Source organism: Octodon degus, unplaced genomic scaffold, assembly GCF_000260255.1.
Source record: "Octodon degus isolate 3935 unplaced genomic scaffold, OctDeg1.0 scaffold00194, whole genome shotgun sequence".
Lineage (NCBI taxonomy): Eukaryota > Metazoa > Chordata > Mammalia > Rodentia > Octodontidae > Octodon > Octodon degus.
In genome coordinates, this window is record NW_004524770.1 from 2,308,675 (window position 1) to 2,328,521 (window position 19,847).

Sequence of the window (19,847 nt, forward strand, 5' to 3'; positions counted from 1 at the left end):
TGCTTAAGCCCGAGGTCTGGCAGAGCGTGGATGGGGTGGGACAGGCTCGGTGGTGGTGCCACACGACAAGGAACAGGTGGATTTGGGGGATGCACAGGGTTGCTGAGGCATCTGGGCCTGGGTGGAAGGGAGTGATGTGGTGGACAAGGGGGCCCTCAGGTCCAGGGGAGTGAAGGCACCGGCATCACTCCTTCCTTTCAGTCTGCCTGCACGGGCATGTGGGTGCCTGGAGGAAAGCGAGGTGGGTATGTGTGTGCGTGCACGTGTATGTATATATGTGCACACATGTGCATGTGTACACATGTGCATGTGTACACATGTGCATGTATGTGTGTGCGCTCACGTGCACGTGGCTGTGGGGCTCCGTAGCACCAACTGCTGGCGTCTGAGTGGAGCCCTCCCTCCTTCGCTCGCTCCCTCTCAGTGCTGTCTGTGTTTCCCTCCCTCTCCTTTCTGCCTCTCTCCTCTCTCATCCTCCCCCCATCTCTGTATCTCCCTCCAGATGAGCCTGCCAGCTCTGCAGCGTCTGCTCTGCTTGTCTTTTCCTGGGGCTGTGAGGGCCCGGATGGTGAGTGCAGCCGTGAGGCACAAGCTGTAGTCTGTGCTGTCCACCTGAAGGTGGAAACGGGGCAGCTTGTTGGGAAACTACACAGAGTCTGACGTACACTGCAGGAGGCCCGCATGCCATGGCCCTGGCACAGGACACTGCAAAGGCCAAGGCACGCGGCCTTCTCTGGCACAGAGTGCTGTGCCTGGCATCGGGGACCTGGCAGGACCCCTACTCAGGCCTTCAGGGCGTGGGACTCTCCGTCCCAGCGCAAATTCCACTACCCTTACCTTGTGCTCAGAGCGTGAGGACCAGGTCTGGGCCACCAGCAGCCGCACCATGGTGTCCCACTGCTTGGCCGTCTGGTGGTCCTTGGCTGTCACCGTGAAGGCCACCTGCTCAGAAGGGATCTGCAGCTCTCGAGTGGCGAAGACTGTTCCGTCTGCCCCGACTTTGAAGTCCAAACTGTTGGTCTCGTACTGCGTCCCCTTGGTCCCCAAACAGCTGCTGAACTTAACTGCAAGAGGAGAGGAGGACACAATCAGGAAGGCAGTCACCAAACAGCACTCTAGGTCTCCAGGGAGCACTGGGCAGGTCATGACCTCTGAGAAGGCGGTGGGAGTTAGCTGGAGGCCGTGGGAATGGAGGGGAGGGAGAGGCTTCCACGCATGCCCTTCTCTTGTGCAGCCGCGCGTCTCTGCAGACGCGTCACCCCTCCTGCCGTCACTTGCATCCCGTGCTGGGCTTTCGCTACCTACGAAATGCTTCCTCCTTACCTGCTTCTGTCACACACCCTTCCCACCCCCGCCGCCTGTGAGGCCGGAATGGATGGATTTTCCCATACAAGAAGACTAAATGAAACAAAAGAATCAAAGAAGTTGGCACTAACAGACTGGTCCCGGGGCAAGCCGGCTTGGGGCGTGGAACTCAGACAGGCAGAATTTCCAGTCTTTTTTGCAGTACTGGGCATGGACACCAGGGTGTTTGCACTAAACCACATCCCCATTCTCTTTTGTATTTTTTTATTTTGAGGCAGGGCCTTGTTAAGATGCACAGGCTGGGCTTGAACTGTGATCCTCTTGCCTTAGCCTCCTTGCATGTCGGGATGACAGGCTGCCCCCCTTGCCTAGCTGGTCCTTGCTCCCTAGCAAGGGCCTGACACCTGGCCCACCCAGGCTGTCTCGGTTGGCTGCACACAGGGTTGAGGCAGGCAGTGTGTCCGTACCGCTGGGGCTGCACTCTGCCTTGCTTCAAAACATTAATTAGATGACCGAGTTGCCACCCACCTCCGTGGGGCTCCAGCGCCACTGTGGCCACCGGTAATGCCCCACAGAGAGCCACCTCCAAGGCTGAGCATTCATTTGTACACATTAGTGTATTTTTTATACATGTGCTGTCGCAACGGTCACCTAGCGCGGTGGCAAATTATGAAGCCAGTGTCACATTCTGCTGATGAAAATGATGGATAAAGTTACCTAGTATTTATAAAAATGTGAGTATCCAGGCAATTATGGTAGGAGGATTGGTTTTTTAAAAGCAATTCCACTGTCACGGCTTACATGATTTAATTACTATTTATTCTAAAAAATGAAAAAAAGCTACTTACTATTAGGTTTGATAAAGCGCTTTCCCCTTGCGTTCACCCTTTATTGCTGCTTGTCTTGAAATAACAAATAACCCCCACGTTTCCTCGTCTCTGATATGTCACTCTAGAGGGCTCCCCACCTCCCGGCACCTCCCACCTGTGACTTTAGTATAAAAGTGTTTGAGAAGTGACAAAATCAGGCATCTTTCTCTGTCTGGCCGACAGGCCGGGGTGGCTGGGGCCCCTGGGCTGCGGGGACAGTGGTTTCTCTGACAGGCAAGATCAGCCCCGGCCAGGGGTGGCTGCAGCTCCCAGGAGCTGTCCCCCACCGGGCGGGGAGAGAAGCACTCTGTTTTCAAGCAAAAGGAAGATTCCAGACTGCCTTCGCTGGACCGTTCGCCCCAATAGTAAACAAATTAAAACCAGCAACAAACTGAGTGGCTCAATCACTTCTGACACCCATTGTTAATGACATAGCTAAAAATGACAGTCCTGTGATTGCCAGGAGATTATAACAAAATACATGAATAAGCCCCTTTGTTCTCTAGCAGCCAATTTCTAATAAAACTAATGGATGTGGACAGCGGCAGGGGGGTGGTGGTGCGGTATTAATGTTGTTATATTTTGCACAGAGCAGGCATCGAGCTTTGGTGACGTCTCTGCAAGCTCCAGGGCTGCACGGAGAAGAGTTCACGGCATCCGAGCTGCCCACGCAGGGCAGGCGTCCCTGTCCACAGGAGCCCGGGAGCAGCACCCTGAGATTCAAGGCGCTGCCTGGGAGGCACCTGTGCTGCACAGCCTGGCTGGATGGAGGGCTTCTCCAGATTTCCCACCTGCCAGCCCAGGTCAGACCCAGGCCTGAGGATGCTCACAGCCGGTGACAAGATGCCTTCCAACCCCTGGCTCCCACAGATCCATTGCTTCAGTGTCGGGAGCTACACAGGGCTGTGGGGCCACCGCTTGTGTTTGAGTCTGCACTGTCACCGTCAGATGGCAGTGGGACCCTGGGAGCTGTGGGGGCCTCGAGGGCCTGGTCCAGCCAGGCGCCCACTTGCCAAGAGAGGACCTGGACACGGGGCACCTGGGGTGCCCCAGGAGAGAGGAGGGGCGTGAGGATAGTGCTCATTCCTGGACCTCCCTCCTGGCTGCACTTTCTCTGAGTGCAGCTCAAACGGGTGCTCCTGCTCCTCTGAGACACAGGGGAGAAGAGCGCAGCGCAGGGCATATGGACTCGCCCGTGAGACTGCTGCTTGGTGCACATGCTTACTAACGCTTGTCTTACAGAGAAAGGGCGCAGCGGTGTGCAGGGCCAGATCCATGGAGGAAGTGTCTGGGGCCGTAGGATGGAGACCCCTCTCCCTCAGAAGCCCGTCTGTCCTTCTGTCCGTCTTTACCGATTGCCCACAGCTGCTTCCCTTTTCACCCTGGCCTCCGGGAAGCTCAGAGGCCAGGTCTCAGCCAGCCTCGTGGGTCTGAGCCTCATGCCTCCCAGTGCGCGCTGGTCTATTTTCCGGCTTTGTTTCTTTTTCCACCTGGCTCCTCCCTCCAGCCTCCTCTTTCATTTTGGAGGCTTCATCTTTTGGCAAGGAGGAATGTACCCGAGGGGGTCAGGAGAGGCATGTCAGGGTCGGTGCAAATCCTTGCATCCGGAGGGTGCGCTCCTGTGGCACTGGCCAGTGGTGAGGGTTTTACTCCAGCTTGTCGGGGGGATGGGCTCCCCCTCTGCTCTGGCTCAGCGGAATCCTCTCACGACTTTGCTGCTCACCCGTCCCTTGTGAGGCAAAAACGCTGCAGATAGCCTGCCGCCACCGGCTTCCCGGTCCTGTGCTAACAGGATCGGCGAATGCTCTTCTTTAAGTATTTGCTTTTGATCTTGTAATTTCTCTCAGTCTTCCAGAGGAAATGAAAACCCTCTGGGATTCCCCAGGAAACTTCCCTCATGTGTGAGATAAAACCCACAAACGTCACGGAATATTCCTCCTCTGTTCTCAGTGCACATCACAGTCCTATCGCAGCTCAGCGCAGACCTTCCAGGCCTGTCCTCATTTCCAAGTGCTGCGCTGTCACTGCATGGGTCGCCCTGCCAGCACAGAAAGGTAGTGCTGCCCCCATTTTGTAGATGAGGAAACTGAGGCTCTGGGACAGGTCACCTTTTCTACAAGGTGGCACTAGGAGTGGGATAAGAGGCTGGACACAGCGCCTGTCCCCAGGGGCTCCACACCTGCTTCTCCACGGGGCCAGCTACAGGGCTGTGCCCAGAATCTCCCACTCTGCATCCTGCAGGGACCTTCCTGCGGCTCTTGTGTCTGCACTAAGTCACCAAGACCACAGCCTGCCAGCCCTGGAGAACGTGCATCCCCCTTTGTGCAGCCTCTCCACGCTGGGCTCTGCAGCAGAGCGCAGGGAGAGAGTGCCAGCCTCTGCCTGGCCCTCAGGGGCGCAGTGGCCCTGGAGTTGCAGAGCAGGGAAAAAGTTCCTGCCTACAGAAATGTAGGCAGGGAGGTCTGGGCTCCCATAGGTGCGTGGACTTGGTCCAGGAGAAGGCGGTGGCCTTTCTGGGCTCAGCGCGTGGGCTGCCTGGCGCGGGGACAGCTGCCCTGCTGCATGCGTCTCTGCGGTTTGCTCCGTCCTTCTGTTAGTTTGAAGCACACTTGGGAGGAGTCCTGGGAGACAGTGGGTCCAACGGGTGTGCAGTCCAAGCCCAGGCCCAAAGCCCTCAGGAGCATGGGGACAGCGGGGCTGAGGGAGGCGTCCTGCAGGCCACACACCCGCACATCATGGTGCTTGGGGCTTCACACAGGCCGGCTGCCCCTGCCCCACAGCAGTGGCTGACAGGCAGTCCAGGTGAATTGTGCCAGGTCTGCAGACAGGGCAGGACACGCTTGCCGCCTGTCGCCCTCACCTGCTCCCCTCCTGCTGCGTGTTAGGAATGTATCTCTGCTCACCTCGAGGATGGTGCCGTGGATGGCACCGAGGATGAGGCTCCCCCGCCGGGTGACCTCCTGTCCCCCACCCCAAGGCTCACGTGCTGTGCTGCCCTAAGAAAACCCCTTCCCTCCTTGCCCCACAGCAATGGCTCTGGCCACGAAGGCTCAGGTGGGCAGCACCGTTCATGCGTCCACCCGGCCCGGCAGCCCGCGTCTGTGAACCCCACCACTCAGCGAGCACTCAAGTGACAGTCACGAGGCTGGAGAATGAGGTGAGGAGCAGAGATGGGCAGGCCGGTGCCCACGTGCAGGGCTTCCCAAAGACAGAGGCCTAATGCCCTGCAGGCATCCGAGGGACGACAGGCTCTGGTGGAGGGCCAGGCAGGGAGCACATCCCAAGGGGCATGGACAGCACATGCAAGGTCCCCGAGCAGTGGGGGCAGGGGGCTCAAGGGCCCGGGAGTGGTGTGACAGGTGGAGCTGGGACAACGTCCCTGACAGAGACTCCCCCTCTGTGGAGGATGTGATCCAGCTGCTCCGGGGGTGCCTGAGCCCATGGATGGTGCGGGACATTCTGCATACACACACACACCTACGATAAAGTTTGATTTGTAAGCTCTGCTTAGTAAGAAAGACGACAATAACCAAGAGCTGACAGAAGATACGACAGTGCAGTATCATAAAAGTTATTTACAACATACACTGTTTGGGCTGTGGAGATAGCTCGGCGGTCTAAGTGCCTGCCTTGCAAGCGCAAGGACCCAAGTTCAATTCCCTGCGCCAGCCCCAGAACCCTGGGCACGCCATGCAGGCCCCTGAAAACGGGCATGGTGGGACACATGGGGAGGCTGAGACAGGAGGATCACTAAGAGTCCAAGCACCCTAGTAAGAAGATTTTTAAAAATTACACACACACGCACACACACTGCTTCTTTCTGGCATTTTCCATGCAGTCGTCTGGGCCTTCATCGGCCATGGATGACGAAACCTGAGGAAAGCAACCCAGAGGAGCGAGACCCTGCCACATGCCCGAAGGCCAGCGGGACGCTGGGTGAGGGCGCTGGGGTCTCGGTGCGGCCTGCCAGTCGCCCGTGAAGCACTGTGGGAACTTGCGTCCCGCAGCAAGGGCCGCCTGAGCTCATTGCTGCTAGGGGAATGGAGCTGTGCTGAGGGGAGGTGAAACCTCTGGAGATGGCCCTTGGGGAAGGTTTCCTGGAGACCCCGTGCACTGCTGCGGGGTTTCGACACGCCCACTTGGGGCAGACGCCTCAGCAGGAAGAGGAGGAAGGAAAGGTGTGGGAATAGGGAGGGGGCTCAGTGCCCCGCAAGACGGCCAGTGCAGGAGCGCAGCCCACCAGGACAGCGCGTGGCCTCGGGCCCACACTGATCCTGGCTCTGATCCTGGAGTCTCCCACGAGTCGCTCCTAGCCCACTTTGGATGGGCTGTGGTCCCGTGGCCTTTGTCCTGTGTCCCCTGCGGGCTCTGCCCTTGGCCGAGTGACTGCTGCTGGGCTCAAGATCTCCTCTGGGGATGGGGAAATGTTTTACGAGTGGATGGGCACGATGGCTGCTCTACATCGAGAGCGTGCTAATAGCTACTGAGCTCTACTTGAGAAGGGCGGCGCTTGGGTTGCCTGAATTGCACCTCACACCCTACAAGGGCAGTGTTCAGCAGAGGCCCCAAAGTCCTGGGTGCTTGGGCGACGGGGAAAAGGGCCTGAGGATGCGTGCTTAGGTTCGTCCTGGAGTGCACAGGCAGCCACCGCCTCCCCAGACCAACCCAAGGCTCAGGCTCCCCTGCAGCCTCTCGGTGTTCCAGTCCCAGCACAAGGCCTAAGTGCCACAGACAGCAAGAGGGGCAGGGAGGCGAAGGGACCACAGTGTGGCTGCCAGCTCTAGAGGAGCAGTCACACGTGGCCCTGGTGAGTGGCGGGCAGGGTTCAGCCTGGAGCCCCAGGGACCAGAATGTCCACGCCTCTGCAGACACCTGAGCCGTGCAGCCGTGTGCGCGATGCGGAGCAGCCCCCACATCTGCATGTGCTGCCAGTTTCCTGGGAGGGCAGGCTGGCAGGTGGCTCGGAGACATTTCATCCCGCATCGTGACAGGGGCTGCGGCTCTCTGAGAGGAGATGGGGTGTTAGCCTGCATGCAGGTATGTGAATTGTCCCTTAGACTTCCTGGCTCCCTGCAGCACGCAGGCCTCGGCATTACAAATGCTTTCTTTCCCCAGGCTTGGGGCACTTTTAATATCTGTTTAATTGACGCAAGCCAACACCACTGTGATCGATTGCTGTTGCTCCAAGCTTTGTGTGTTTTTAAACCTTCCTTGCCCAGACTGTTTGTTCTGAGCCCTGGGATGTGTGGCAGGGACCCTGGGGTGGGGGTGGAGTGAGGCTGGAGCCTGAGGCTCAAGCGGTGTGACATCCCCCCCCAGACTGCTTCTTTTGTTTTTTTTTGGGGGGGATGGTGCAGGTAACTTTAAAGTTCTGCCTGTGTCATTCACCTCCCCACCTGGCATGTGTGCGGCTGAGGGGCAGTGACGCTGACTGGGAGCTCTGGCACAGACAGGACCACGCGCTCCGAGGGCAGGCACAGCTCCTTTATTAGGAGGCGCTGGGTTTAACCGCTTACCCTCATCATTTTTAATTGCTGGTGACAGGGACAGAACCAGGGAGATGCACGCATGGGAGCAGGGGGTGAGTGGCACATGGCTGGTTCCCTTCTCCATCTGCAGTGGCAGCCTGACATTTGTGTGGGCAGCAGGCCGTGTCTCCCCGAGAACTGGGCTGTGGCTACAAAACACCTTGCTTTATTACTTTTCCTGTTAGATGAGTAGAGAAAGATCAAATGAGCCAAAGGTGAGCTTGAACCTGGAATGGTACAGATAAGGGACATGCCCACACCTTCCAGCTCAGTAGCAGCGACCCCTGCCTTTTCCATCCTCCCTGCCTTCCTCCCTCCTTGCCCTACCCACAGCCTTTCCAAGGTCCAGGCACTGTACTAGGTGCTGGGGAGGCAGACGTCACCCACATAGAACTTACCAAGTGGAGGGAGACCAAGCCACAGAAGCAGTGTGTGAAGGAGACCACTGTGGCAAGGACAGCAAAGGTGACAAGAGAGGAGGGGGCTGCAGGAAGCAGCACCATCCCTCCTGTGCTAGGCTGTGGCACAGCTGTGGGACATTGAGGAAGAGAGCTCTGGTTGGACAGCAGCAGGGCAGAGGCCCAGAGATGCGTCAGCCGGGAGTCTGCCCTGCCTGGAGAACGGGAGCCGCAGGCCCCTCCAGTGTTTGGCGGGTGCTGTGCCTCCCCAGGGAGCTTTCTCTGCCGCAGGAGACAGCACGGGGCTTGGAGGAGACAGGCAGGTTGGAGAGGAAGCCACAAGCAAGGGCAACCCAGTTCTCTCCCTCGGTTCCTGATGGGACCAAGTGGCAGGGAAGTGACTGTGGCCAAGACTGGCCTCTGGGTGCCGGACTCTGAAACCCGCACCCGCCTCCAGCCAAGCTGCTGCTGAGGGCGATGCTGCCCCTGATCTTCCTGCCCACAGCTGGCTAGGTGCCCAGCAACCAGCCCCAGCACATGCCGCTGCCCTCTCTCATGCTGTCCCTCAGCTGGATGGGGAAGCAGCACAGGCTGCAGGGCCAGTTGCTTTTTTTCCTAGCTTCACACCGCTTAGCAGAGGGCCCAGGGGCGGCCATATGTTTAGAAGACTGCAAAAGCACATTTGAGCACAGCACAGGCCAGCCTGCTGTGCACCGGCAGGATGCATCTGGACCAGCCCTGGACCAGCAGGTGAGGCGGGGGCAGGGGGGCACTTGATGGGCTGTCCTTGCCATGACGCCCCATTGCTTCTGGCTACAAGGAAGTCTGCTCCGCTGTTGTTCCAGCGGCAGCAGCAGCTTCCGAGGGGGAAAGTGGCTTCCTAAAGAGTGCTTGTGAGGCCAGCGTGCAGGGAAAGAAGGGCTCTCACGGTCCAGTCCTGGCTGTTCAGCTCAGGAGCTTGTGGCTCGAGCGGGGCCCTGCTTCCCTCCCGCTATCTTCTGTGTCTACGCATCCCTTCAACAAGTAGCCAAGGAGTAGCTGCTGTGTGCCAGGCACCCCGATGGGCCTCGGGTGAGGAGAAATGCGGCGTTGGTGGTGGTGCCACACACGGAGGAGTGACAGAAGGTGTCCTGCCTGGGTGTTAGTGTTGGGATAGAGGCAAGTCCAGGTGCTAGACTGAGCCCTAGCAGAGCCGGGCAGGCAGGCAGGAAGAGCACCCCAGGGAGGGCGCAGGCCGCTCCTTCGCCATCTGTGGGCATAGGCCGGGCTGCTCTGCCCAGGCCTCCAGCACCTGTCACCAGGCTGGGAGGAGCTCGAGAAGGGCTGGTGGGACAGGAGCAGGGAGCCCAGGTCCTAAGGTCTGTCAAGCCCCGAGCAGACCCAGAGGAGGCAGGAGTGCACCACAGTGGGCGCAGCTGGCAGGGCTGTGCTCTGCGTGATTTCGGCTGGGTGACGTTCAGGAAAAGGCAAACTCAGATGGCGAGAGATTCTGGGCTGTTGGGTGTTGGGGAGGGAGGAAGGAGTGGTCGGAGCCCAGGATGCCGAGGGTGGTGACTGCATGCTGTGTGTCACAGTGACAGTGGACACGTGTCATCACACAGCCAAAGGAATCCACAGAACGTCTACACTGAGAGGCAAGCGGTGGAGCTTCGGGCTCCGGGCGCTAACAGCTACCAGTGCCGCTTCGCTAGCTGCTCCCAAGCGTAACAGCTGCAATCGTGGATGAGGTTGTTGCAGGGACAGTGCGTGGGACAGAGGGTGCATGGAAACTCTGCTTTCTGCTGGGGTTTTCCATAAACCTAAAACTGCTGTAAAACTAGTCTATTAAAAATGGATATTCACTGCCTGTGAGACACACCTTCTGCTGAAAGACGAAGGCCTCAGAAATGTGCACAGTGGAGCGTGGTGCCCCCTCACGCTGTCCCTGTCTGCTGCAGCAGCAGCTCGGGGCCGCCCCCCCTTCATAATGAGCCCCGATCTGCCGTCTAACACTCGCTGGATTCGCATCTCCCACTGATCAGGAAATAGCGGGCTGCTCTTTCTGCCCAAGAAAAATCAGCCTGGTGACAACAAATGTGCCACTTACGCTCTCCAGCACAATGCTCCCCCAAGAAAATATTGCACTAATAAACTCTCCCGGTCTTTATTTAATATTTATGGTCCCTGCTGAAGCCCAGCATCTTGGAGGAGCAGGGAGCCAACTTTTCGAAGCGCTGGAGTGGAGCCTATTTGTGGCTCCCCGCGGCGCCCGCGCCTTGTCTGAGAACTTCTCTGGGCCCAGGAAGGAGAGGGGTTGTTCTAGGTTCCAGGATCAAAAGCAGTCCTGCATTTAAGGCAACACAGTGCAAGTGTCCTGGGTCCTGGGTGGTGTGGTCACAGGGTGGGGGCGGGGCATGCTAAGGAGAGCTCTGCAGGCGAAGGCAGGAGCTGAGCCACAAGCGCCTCACTAGTGAGCCCCTTGGGTGCCCTGTTAGAGAGGTGCGCAATGGCTCCTAATTGAAGCAGCACTTAGTGAAGCACTTCTGCGGCACCACCGCAGGTGTGGGCAGGGAGCGCCTGTCCAGCCTCAGACTGGCTGGGTGCCGTGGCCCAGGCCTGTGGAGGGCAGCGCTCCTCCCTTGTCACCAGCTGCTCAGTCCCCGAGGATGTGGGTGCCTGCGCAGTGCCAGGCACCAGCGCTCTTCCCCGCAGAAGCCGGGATGCTGCCTGAGCCCTACAGGGCGGAGGCCCCTTGCCCTCTGTCGCAGTGCAGGGGGACATCACCCTAATGGCCCCTAGCGTCAGCTGGGGGAGACGAGAGCACAGGGAGCCCCAGGGCCCTGAGGGGCAGTCCTTTGCTCTCATTCGAGGTTGTGGGAGGCTGGCTCTTTGGAGCAATGGGAGCGAACCTCAGGATCTTCTAGAGAGGAAGAGCATTTTTAACTCGGTATCTGAAGCCAACACGTGATGAGTGAACTGGAGCGTTCTGTGAATACTCACTCAGTCGCTTGCTCATTCACTCACAGTGGACCGAGGCACCAACTGGGCAACTACGCCCGTCATCTCCTTGAACCTTCACTGCTGGGGTTGGGTTGTTCCAATATTTCAGAAGAGGAAACCAAGGTCAGAGGGGCCAGTGGCCCCCTGGAGGTCCCACGCCAGTGACTGGCAGGGCCTGTGTTCCCCTGGGGTACCAAGCTCTCTGCAGCCCTCTCTGCAGGCCTGGACCTGACCCCAGCCCTTGCTCACTTGTCTGTGAGTTCAGTCCATCCGGGGCTTTGGAGGCTGGGCTCCATGTGGGACGATGCCACTTCCTGCCTCCCGTTCCCCTCAGCAGCTCTCACTACGAGGCGCTCTAAGCGGGAACAGGGTCCAGGCGTCCTGCCCACAAGCAGGTGGCTGCTCTCGCATCTTGAGCCCTGTGCCCTGTGGTGGCTCCCCCACCCACTCAGCTGCCACTGCCACTGAGACCTGTGAGGCTGACTCTTGCCAGTGCCAACGCTTCTGGCTCTCCTGAAGCTGATGTCTAGGACGAGCAAAGGCTCCTGGGGCCCTGGGCCTCCTGCAGTGCCTCGGTCTGCCCTCCATGAAGTTCTCTGCCCGGCACAGCACTGGGCTCTGAGCCCCTCCCTGCTAGTGCCACCTCGGGGCAAGTACAAGCCGGCAGATCTGTCCCCGGGCCTGTGACAGATGGAGTAGCAGTGCTGCCGGTCGGCCCGACACTGACGCCGGCCACTGCACGCAGCGGCCCCAGGCCCACACCCCACTGCCACCAGCATGGGCTGTCACCCTGTGCTGCAGATGTGTCCCTGAGAAATGAGGACTGTGGAACACAGCTTCCACCTTCCGGCCGTGTCCGCGGCGCAGGGCTCCCGAGCGGAAGCCGCCAGGCCTGTTCAGGTGGAAAGCTGGTGGCATAGCCGCTGGAGCCGGCCAGCGTGGCGCTCCTCTGCCCCTCTGCCCACTTGGTCTCTGTGCAGCACCAGGCTGCGGGCTGTGGCCTGTGGCCACACGGTCTGAGGGCTGACCACGCCCTCCACGCCCAGCTCCGCCACACTGTGTCACCCTCTGCAGGGCCTCATCGTAGGGGCCAGGACAAGGGCTCGGAGCACACATTCCTGTGCTGGTTGTGAAGGGGCAAGCGGATGCTGGAGTTGACGGCGGGCTCGGGAGCCGGCCGGGGGTGCATCTTTCAAACACAGAAACGGGCCCAAGTGCGCTATTTTTAGAGCTGCCGGCGCCCTCTCATTAGTGCTTTGCACATCAGGACCCAGCTAATGAAATCACTTGCAATTAAGGCCCAGGTAGAGAGATGGCTCTCTCCTGCCCTGGGAGGCCACTCCTCCTCCTTTCCTCACCATAGAACCCAGACCCACACCAGGCAGGGCCTCATGGGTGGCATGACCTGGCCCTGCTCATCTCTGTTCTACGCAAAGTGCAGTTTGGGGCTGGGGTGGGCTGGCCCCAGACTCACCCTTTCCTGGGGCTCCCACAGAGTGGTTCCATGTGGACTGCAGGAGGGCTGAGGCTTGGAGACTGGCTGTCCCCAGGCTGGCTCTGCAGGTGGCTTGCAAGGGCCCCTGGGGACTGTGGGGTGGACAGTCCTCGTGAGAGGACAGAATCACTTACCCGAGCTCCCCAGGGGCTTTCTTCACCCCTAAAATTAGAGCCACATGAGTAATGAGAAGTGTTTCACCCTATGTGCTTGGCTGAAGAGCACAAACCTGGAGGAGAATTCTGGGCATTGGATCAGAAACAGGACCTTCCGATCTCCACACCCAGGCTGCCAGCCCACGGCCCTGCTCGTGGTGGTGGTGGCAGCAGGGGCAGTGTGGCCTCTGCCAAGTCTCTTGTCAGGGGATCCCTAGATCTGGAAGCCCAATTTGGAGGCTGGGACTGGGCACCCCTGGGGCTGGGGGCCCGAGGTGTTGCCCAGGTTCTCACTTCAGGAGACTGGGCCAACCTATGTGGCACCCACGCCACTGTCCAGCTCCCATCTGTCACCCAAGGTGAAGGCACACACTTGTCCCTGTGGGATGGGTCACCCATCCTGTGCAGATATGCAAGTAGGAGGAGCAACTGCTTAGAGACCCCACGGAAGAGGCAGTGGGTCTCAGGCCCTCACCTGGAAACAGCAGAGATCACCGCTGCTAGAGCCACGCCCCTGGCCGCCCCTCCTTTTCTGTGCACGCAGGTCTGGCTGTGTTTCAGCTTCAATTCACTGGGGCAGAATCCAAACACGAGCCTGAACTTTACCAGACTGGCTCTCTCTGTAAACACTCTCACGGTAGCTGCCAGCATTTCTCTAAAGCAAACAAGGAGCAACTCGGGAAACGCAAACATGCAGTCTGCCCTCCCCGCGGGGCCCACTCTGGTGGCCTTTCCCCTGGTCTTCCCAAGTCAAAACTCTGGGTCCCAGCCCATGCACAATGCACTTGGCTTTGAGACAGTTGGGGGCCTCTGGATGTGAGCGGGCCCTTGGGTGTCTGCAACCAAGGAAGGCCACCGCATGCTCTGACACAGGCCTTGACTGAGGCCTGGCAGGCCCCACCTTGAGCAGAGCCAGACATGATCTTAGGAGGTGCGAGCAGGCCTGGGCTGCCAGGTTTGTTGACGACTGCACGGCACCTGTTGCTAGGAGAACCCAGGAGGCCTGAGAGGACCTGGGGCTCAGGGCGGATTGCTGAGGAAAGAAGACCCCGCAAAGTCCAGGATGTGGCTGCACCCTCAGAAGGAGGCCAGGGGCCACTGCACCAGCTGAGCTGGGCTCTGCAGTCCACAGGGACATCACAGGGAGACCCTCAGGAGAATCATGCTCACGTGACACCTGGAATTTCTTCTGAAGATACCCTTCAATTGTGTGGTTTTCTGGGATTTGGTGCCAGATTCAAGACCAGGAGTGTCAGTGGTGAGCACAGGTTCTGTCTCGGCACAGAAGGAGAGTCCAGCCCCACTTCACTCACCCTCCTAGCTCCCCTGCGTCAGCCACAGGCATCCCAAGGCAAGCAGGTACCAGGGATTCCTAATCTGAACCGGCTTCTAAGGAAGCAGCAGGTTCTTTGTGGGTCCCAGTAGCACTGTCCCAGGAGGGCCCCAGGCACCTGCTGGGGGGGGATGGTGGCAACACCAGCTCGATGCAGGTGGCAGCGATGCCTGTTGTGTCTCTGCTTGGGACCCTCCACTTACAGGAAAGCTCTGCCAAGTCCTGTGAAGTTAACACTGTTACTCCCCCGTGCCATTTCTCATGTGGAAGGCGCACCATGCTGGAAACGCTGGGTATGTCCTCAAGGCTGGCTTAAGAAGAACAAGTTGCCCTCCCTTCTTAGTCACTTGAATCAGCTGGGCTGGATTTCTGGTCAGGGTGGGGCAGTGGCCCGTCCTTGAGAGTGCAGTTGGTAGGTGCGGGCCTTCTGCTCCTGTGACAGCCATGGCAAGGAGGATAGCTGTCACCAAGGGCAGCACGCCGGGCCCTGAGGCCCTCCAGATGGCTTTCTCCCATGTCATGGGCCGAAGCAAGGTTCGGGCTGCCCCTAGCTGCCAGGGAGAGGGACCTCGGCATAGCAGGCTCTGGGTGTGGGACAGCACGTGCCCACTGCTGAGTGCCACAGGGCCGGATGCCCAGCTGCTGGCCGCGAGCACGCTGCTGCCACTGGGGCATTCCCACACTTTCCACCGGGGTCTCTGCCATAAATAAAAGGGCAGTTACAGAGATGAGCTTAAGAGTGAGTCCTGCAGCTGAAGGAGCCTGCTAACGGCTCTCCCTGAGCCGGTGCAGGCTGGGTGTCCACACGCGCGCCTCCCAGCAGGCTGCAGGTGTCTCCATGCTCTCAGGACCGCCCCCTCATCTCTTTTTCAAGATGCCCGAAGGTGGAGGCTGTGAGGTTTGCCATCCTTGGGCAGAAATAGCCCCGATGGACACTCACCTGTCACGCCCTAGTTACCCGAAGGAGGGGTATTGCGCGTTAAGTCTCTATTGCCAGGGAGGTGACCTGCACCCAGCCAGGTTTCGCGGGAATCTGTCTTAGATCCGGCACTTCTAATCTCCACTTTGGTGACTAAATTTGGGGCTGGATAGAAGCCAGCTAATGAAGTCAGCTTGGCAGCAACTTGGCGACTCGCACCTTGTGTGCTCCTTGACCAACCCCAAGTGTCCTCAACTCTCCCTTCCCGAGAAACGCGGCAGTTAGACAACAGGCCCCCAGGGAGCCCGAGCTCAGAGCGTTATGCAAATGAGGCACTTCTCCCCGAGTGATTATCCCTGTACAATTTTGACTTGAGATCTTGATAAAGAATTGTTTTTAGGGTAGTGGTGAAGAAGCCCAGCCAAATGCATAATAATTATCTGACATTTTACTCTTGGGTGTAAATTAAAACTTGCAGAAAGGTCAATGGATCAGGAATTTATTCCCAATGATTTAAACACTTAGAACCAGAAGGGCTGGAGGCAGATGGAGGCCCTGGTGTCATCTTCCACTCTGTGTGGGATCTTCCTCTGGCAAGGCCACCTGCCCAGTCCCCACGTGTAGCCCACCTGTCCTGCCCACCTGCCCAGCCCACCAGCTCAGCCCCCTCATCCAGGTCCACCTGCCCACTCCACCCATCTGGCCCTATGTCCATCCCACCTGTCTAGTACATCACTTCCGCCTGCCTGTCCGGTGCACATGTCCCACCTACCTGCACCTAACTTCCTGTTCTAAACCACTCTGAACATCATATCTATGATAGTTAAACTTGATCGTTCGCTTGATTAGACTGAGAAATGCCCCGAAATCAGTAAAGCACCTATCTGGTGTATTTGTGAGTTTCCAGAGGTGACAGCAAACCCAGGGAAGAGACACAGCCTGAATTTGGAAGCATCATCCAGTAGGCTGGGGCCCTGATGGACAAAAGTGGGAGGAGGAGGAGGAGCCACCAGCGAAGGCCTTCCCTCTCTCTCTGCTTGCTGGCTGCCTCCCTCTAGGCCTGGAAGCAACACAGCCCGCTGACCGTGGACTGGCACCTCTGAAACCACAGCCAGAGGCAACCTTTTCTTCTGAAGTTGCTTCCTCAGGTATCTGGCCACAGTGAGGAAGAGCTCACTAGCACACCAACAGCGCTGCATCCTAGAACCGCCTGGCACGAGCCCCTGCGGCGTCCTGCTTGCTGATTCACTGCGATGAGGTAGGACGCCTGGCCAGCGATTACTTTTTTATGTCAAGCAGAAGTAACAGCCTTTACCTGGAAGATGCACGTGTGACAGCTAAGTCCGGGGAGCACCCTGGCACAGGGTCTGGCATGTCGAGGGTACGCGGAGCTTAGTGGGGTAGAGAGGAGCGGGAATTCACCTATAGATCATGCCGTTATGTAGTAGACAAAAGCAAGCAATCGGCATTCAGGAAGCCAGACAGAAGGCGGCACGGGTGAAGAATGGGATCCTGTGCTGTTTTCCTATCAGACAAGACTCATCTCTTGCTGTCCGGTTCCATGGTGGGCTGAGGCGGGGCTCAGAAGGCCTCGGGCAGGAACCACTGACCGAGGCCCAGAGATGCCAGTGGATGAGTCGCTGCACCCGAAGAGCCCTTCTCAGACCAGACGCCCACGGCGCACGAGAGTCAGCACACCCGGGGGTGTTTCCACCTGGAAGGAAGGTACATGAGCTGCAGAGGACACTGGAGGACAGTCGGTGCTTCGACTGCCCGCTGGGACCTGCGCCCAGTACTCTCTGGCTACTAAAGGAGGCAAAGGACTCTGAGTGGCCCGACGCTGGCCCTGCCGGAAGCAAGGTGCTGATGCGCGCTGCAGTCTCTAAGGGAGGCATGGACACAGCGTCTTGTCACCTCTCTGCTGTTCAGAAAAGCACAGTGCTTTCCCAGCTGCTAGTCTTTGTCTCAACAGTCCTGGCTGTAAAGTGCATTTTAATTTAAGAAACAATTACAAGCAAAACAGAAACTCCCAGGAACTATCCATTCCTTGGAAGGAGAGAGCAAAAGAGAGGCAAGAAGTGGCACAGAGACACGAGGTCAGGCACTGCTAGCATGAGGCTTGCGCACACGTTGGGGAGGGACCGAGACCTCCCTGCAGCCCCTGCTCACTGTGTGTCTCTCGGGGATCTGGGTTGGGCGTGGCGCAGACAAGCACAGTGGGAACACTGCTGGTACAGCAGTGTGCTTGCGATTCTAACTCTAAAGGCTTTTGTGATTTACAGCGGCAGTTATATAAGAGAACAAGATAAAGACTTGGAGAAATTATCTTCTTTCGGGTCGGGAGGAAAGAAGCAAACAAAGGTCAGTGTAGTTAGTGAACTATTTCCAGGGCTTTTCCCCTCTGCCCTCCTGCAGGACCACTAGTATTCTCGCGTATCTCATGCTTGTTGGGGTGGGTGCAGCTTGTGGTTTTCAAAGCGAGGACTGAGAACTTCACAGGGTTCCGTGGCTGACTTGGACTTTGGAGGACTTGGCAAGGAGGGTGCTGGCGCAGAAAGGTTGTCTTGCGTTCAGGCACTCCGCTGTGGGCTGTATCTTCTTCCGTACCAGAGTTTGAACAAAGTTGAGAAGATAAAAAACAAATAAAACCCCACAAACCATGGAGGAAACCTCACATAAGCTCCTAGTGCCACGCTGCCCTCAGGAGTGACCACACCAGCTGTAGATTGTGCTAAGAAGCTTGAGAGAGACTGAGCCAGGTGCGGGGCGCATGCCCTGACCCCAGCTCGTCAGGAGGCTGAGGCAGGGGCTAGCAAGTCTGCTAAGCCGGGCCATGTAGCAGGACCCTGTCTTAAAATATAAAAACTGAAAACGGCCTGGGGATGTAGTTCAGTGGTTCATTCATGGGCCTAGAGTGCACGAGGCACTGGGTTCAGTCCCTGGCATACACAAGAGAAAGGAAGACAAAGCTTGGATAGAGTTTGATCCTCTGCGTTGATCAGGGCTTTCCTGAGCACATGACGACAGGCAGGGAGGGTCCTTGTCCACTTTGGTGGTCATCACATGGGAGCCACTCCACGCGTGGAAGGGGGCGGCTGAGGAGAGGCAGCCTGTGCTTAACCCATGAACCAACCCTCTGGGAAGGGGGTTACCTAAACCTGGCGAAGGGCACCTAAACCCGACGCAGCACTCTGTCTTTAGCTAGCAGGGTATAACGAAATCCAAGAGAGGAGAGCTGCTGGCCCTCGAGGGCTGACACGTGGGTGCAGAAGACTCTGCAGCCCACACCCACACCTGGGTCTGGCGTGAGGCTGCAGCCTCTTGGCCTCATGGCTGCAGCTCCAAGAGCCGCTCAGTAGAGTAGGGGGCCCGGTCTGTCCATACCTGTGCAGCACCAGCTTGGGGACAGCCAGAGAAATATGGACTTGGGGCTCTGCCCACTCTGCCTTGTCACAAGGGCCCAGGTGACTCTGCACATGACAGACAAGCCCGCCTCAGGTAGTCGGGCTGCCCCAGCCTGCACCTCCCTTGTCAGCATGCCGGCAGCAGCCTGGAGGACTGTGGGATGCTCACTGTGTGCCGGGGCTTTGTGTATGTCTCGCTGAGAAGCAGCCACCCCTGCCACCCTGCTTGTGGCTGAGCAGTCACAGGGGTAGCAATGGCTCTGGCGGGGGGTCCCCTCCCTGCCAAGGCGTGCCTCCAAGCCCGTGTTGCAGCAGCAGCTCTGAGAGATGCCCCTGGTCTGGGAAGGACCTCTAGATTCTGATAACATGGAGGCTTTGGGGTGTGTTTTTCCACAGGCACATGCCTGCCATTCCTTTATAGCTCCAGCCCAGCAGGACAAGATCAAGATGAACCACCTTGCAGGTCACGTGGCCGGTGTCCCTTCCCTGGCTGAGTGCGTGGTCGGATGTGAGGGGGCTGGATCACTGTCTTCAGGTGTGGGCCATCGGGCAGGGCCGCAGAGGGGGCTGCCTAGCGTCGGCTGTCTGATATCGTCAGAGATGCCCGTGACAGCCACCCGCCACCTCTCACTGGTGTGGCAAGTCCCACGGAGAGGCCGGGAGAGCTGCCTCCTGTGCACTCAAGGGGCAGTGGTGGTTCCCGTCCTGCTGGGGCAGCTGCCCAGCCGAGCCTCCACCCCGCCCATGGGCGCCTCCCTGGAAAGGCCACGTTTGGTCTGTGAGGCAGCATGAGAAGCGCAGGGGGCGTAGCCTGTGGGGCTGCACTGCTCTCAGGGAAACTGAGGCTCAGCGCGATGCAGGTAGGCAGTGCCCAGCAGCCCTCACCTTCTGGTACTGGGTCAGCGCTGGGCTGGACCCTCACCCCCCTGCTCATCGCTACTAGCACGCTTCCCAAGCCCAGAAAGCCACGTCTGCTCTGAGGGAGAGCTACTGCGGGCTTTTGGAGACAACACAAGGAACCTCACGGTTCTCCAGGCCAAGTTTTCCTAATGCCACAGCTCGCACTGAAGCCCACGAGACCCTCTCTGTGCTCATGTGCAAGCCTGGCCTGTGTACCTGCTGCTGTGGCGCAGGTAGACACCAGAGGCCTGGATCCGGGGAGGCGTCACATGCGCAGCAAAGCTCCAGAATTCCTCTCCGGAAGTTACCTTGTACCTCAGGCCCAGCAAAGGCCCTGGCCCCGGCAGAGGCAGTGACTCTGCAAGAATGAGCGAACAGCCACAGGCCAAAAGCAGCTCTGTGTGCCTGTCTGTCTCCTTTTCCTTCCCTCCCTCCATCTTTCTCTCTTGCTGTCTTTCCCTGTCCTCTTGATTCTTCTCTATCCCTCTCTCATCTCCTCCTTCTCTCTCTCTCCATCTCTCCTCTTGTCTCCTGTTTTTCTCTCGTCTGTCTCTGTCTGTCT

The 19,847-nt window shown here is 58.4% G+C and overlaps 1 protein-coding gene across 1 annotated transcript in view; it reads right to left on the reverse strand.

Moving 5' to 3' along the window:
- Positions 1-19,847, reverse strand: part of Cdh4 (cadherin 4) — a 516,253-nt gene that overhangs the window by 148,500 nt on the left and 347,906 nt on the right. Inside the window, exon 3 of the mRNA XM_012517566.2 lies at positions 838-1,064. Within this exon, the coding sequence (XP_012373020.1) occupies positions 838-1,064 (227 nt within the window). The remainder of the gene's footprint in view (positions 1-837; positions 1,065-19,847) is intronic.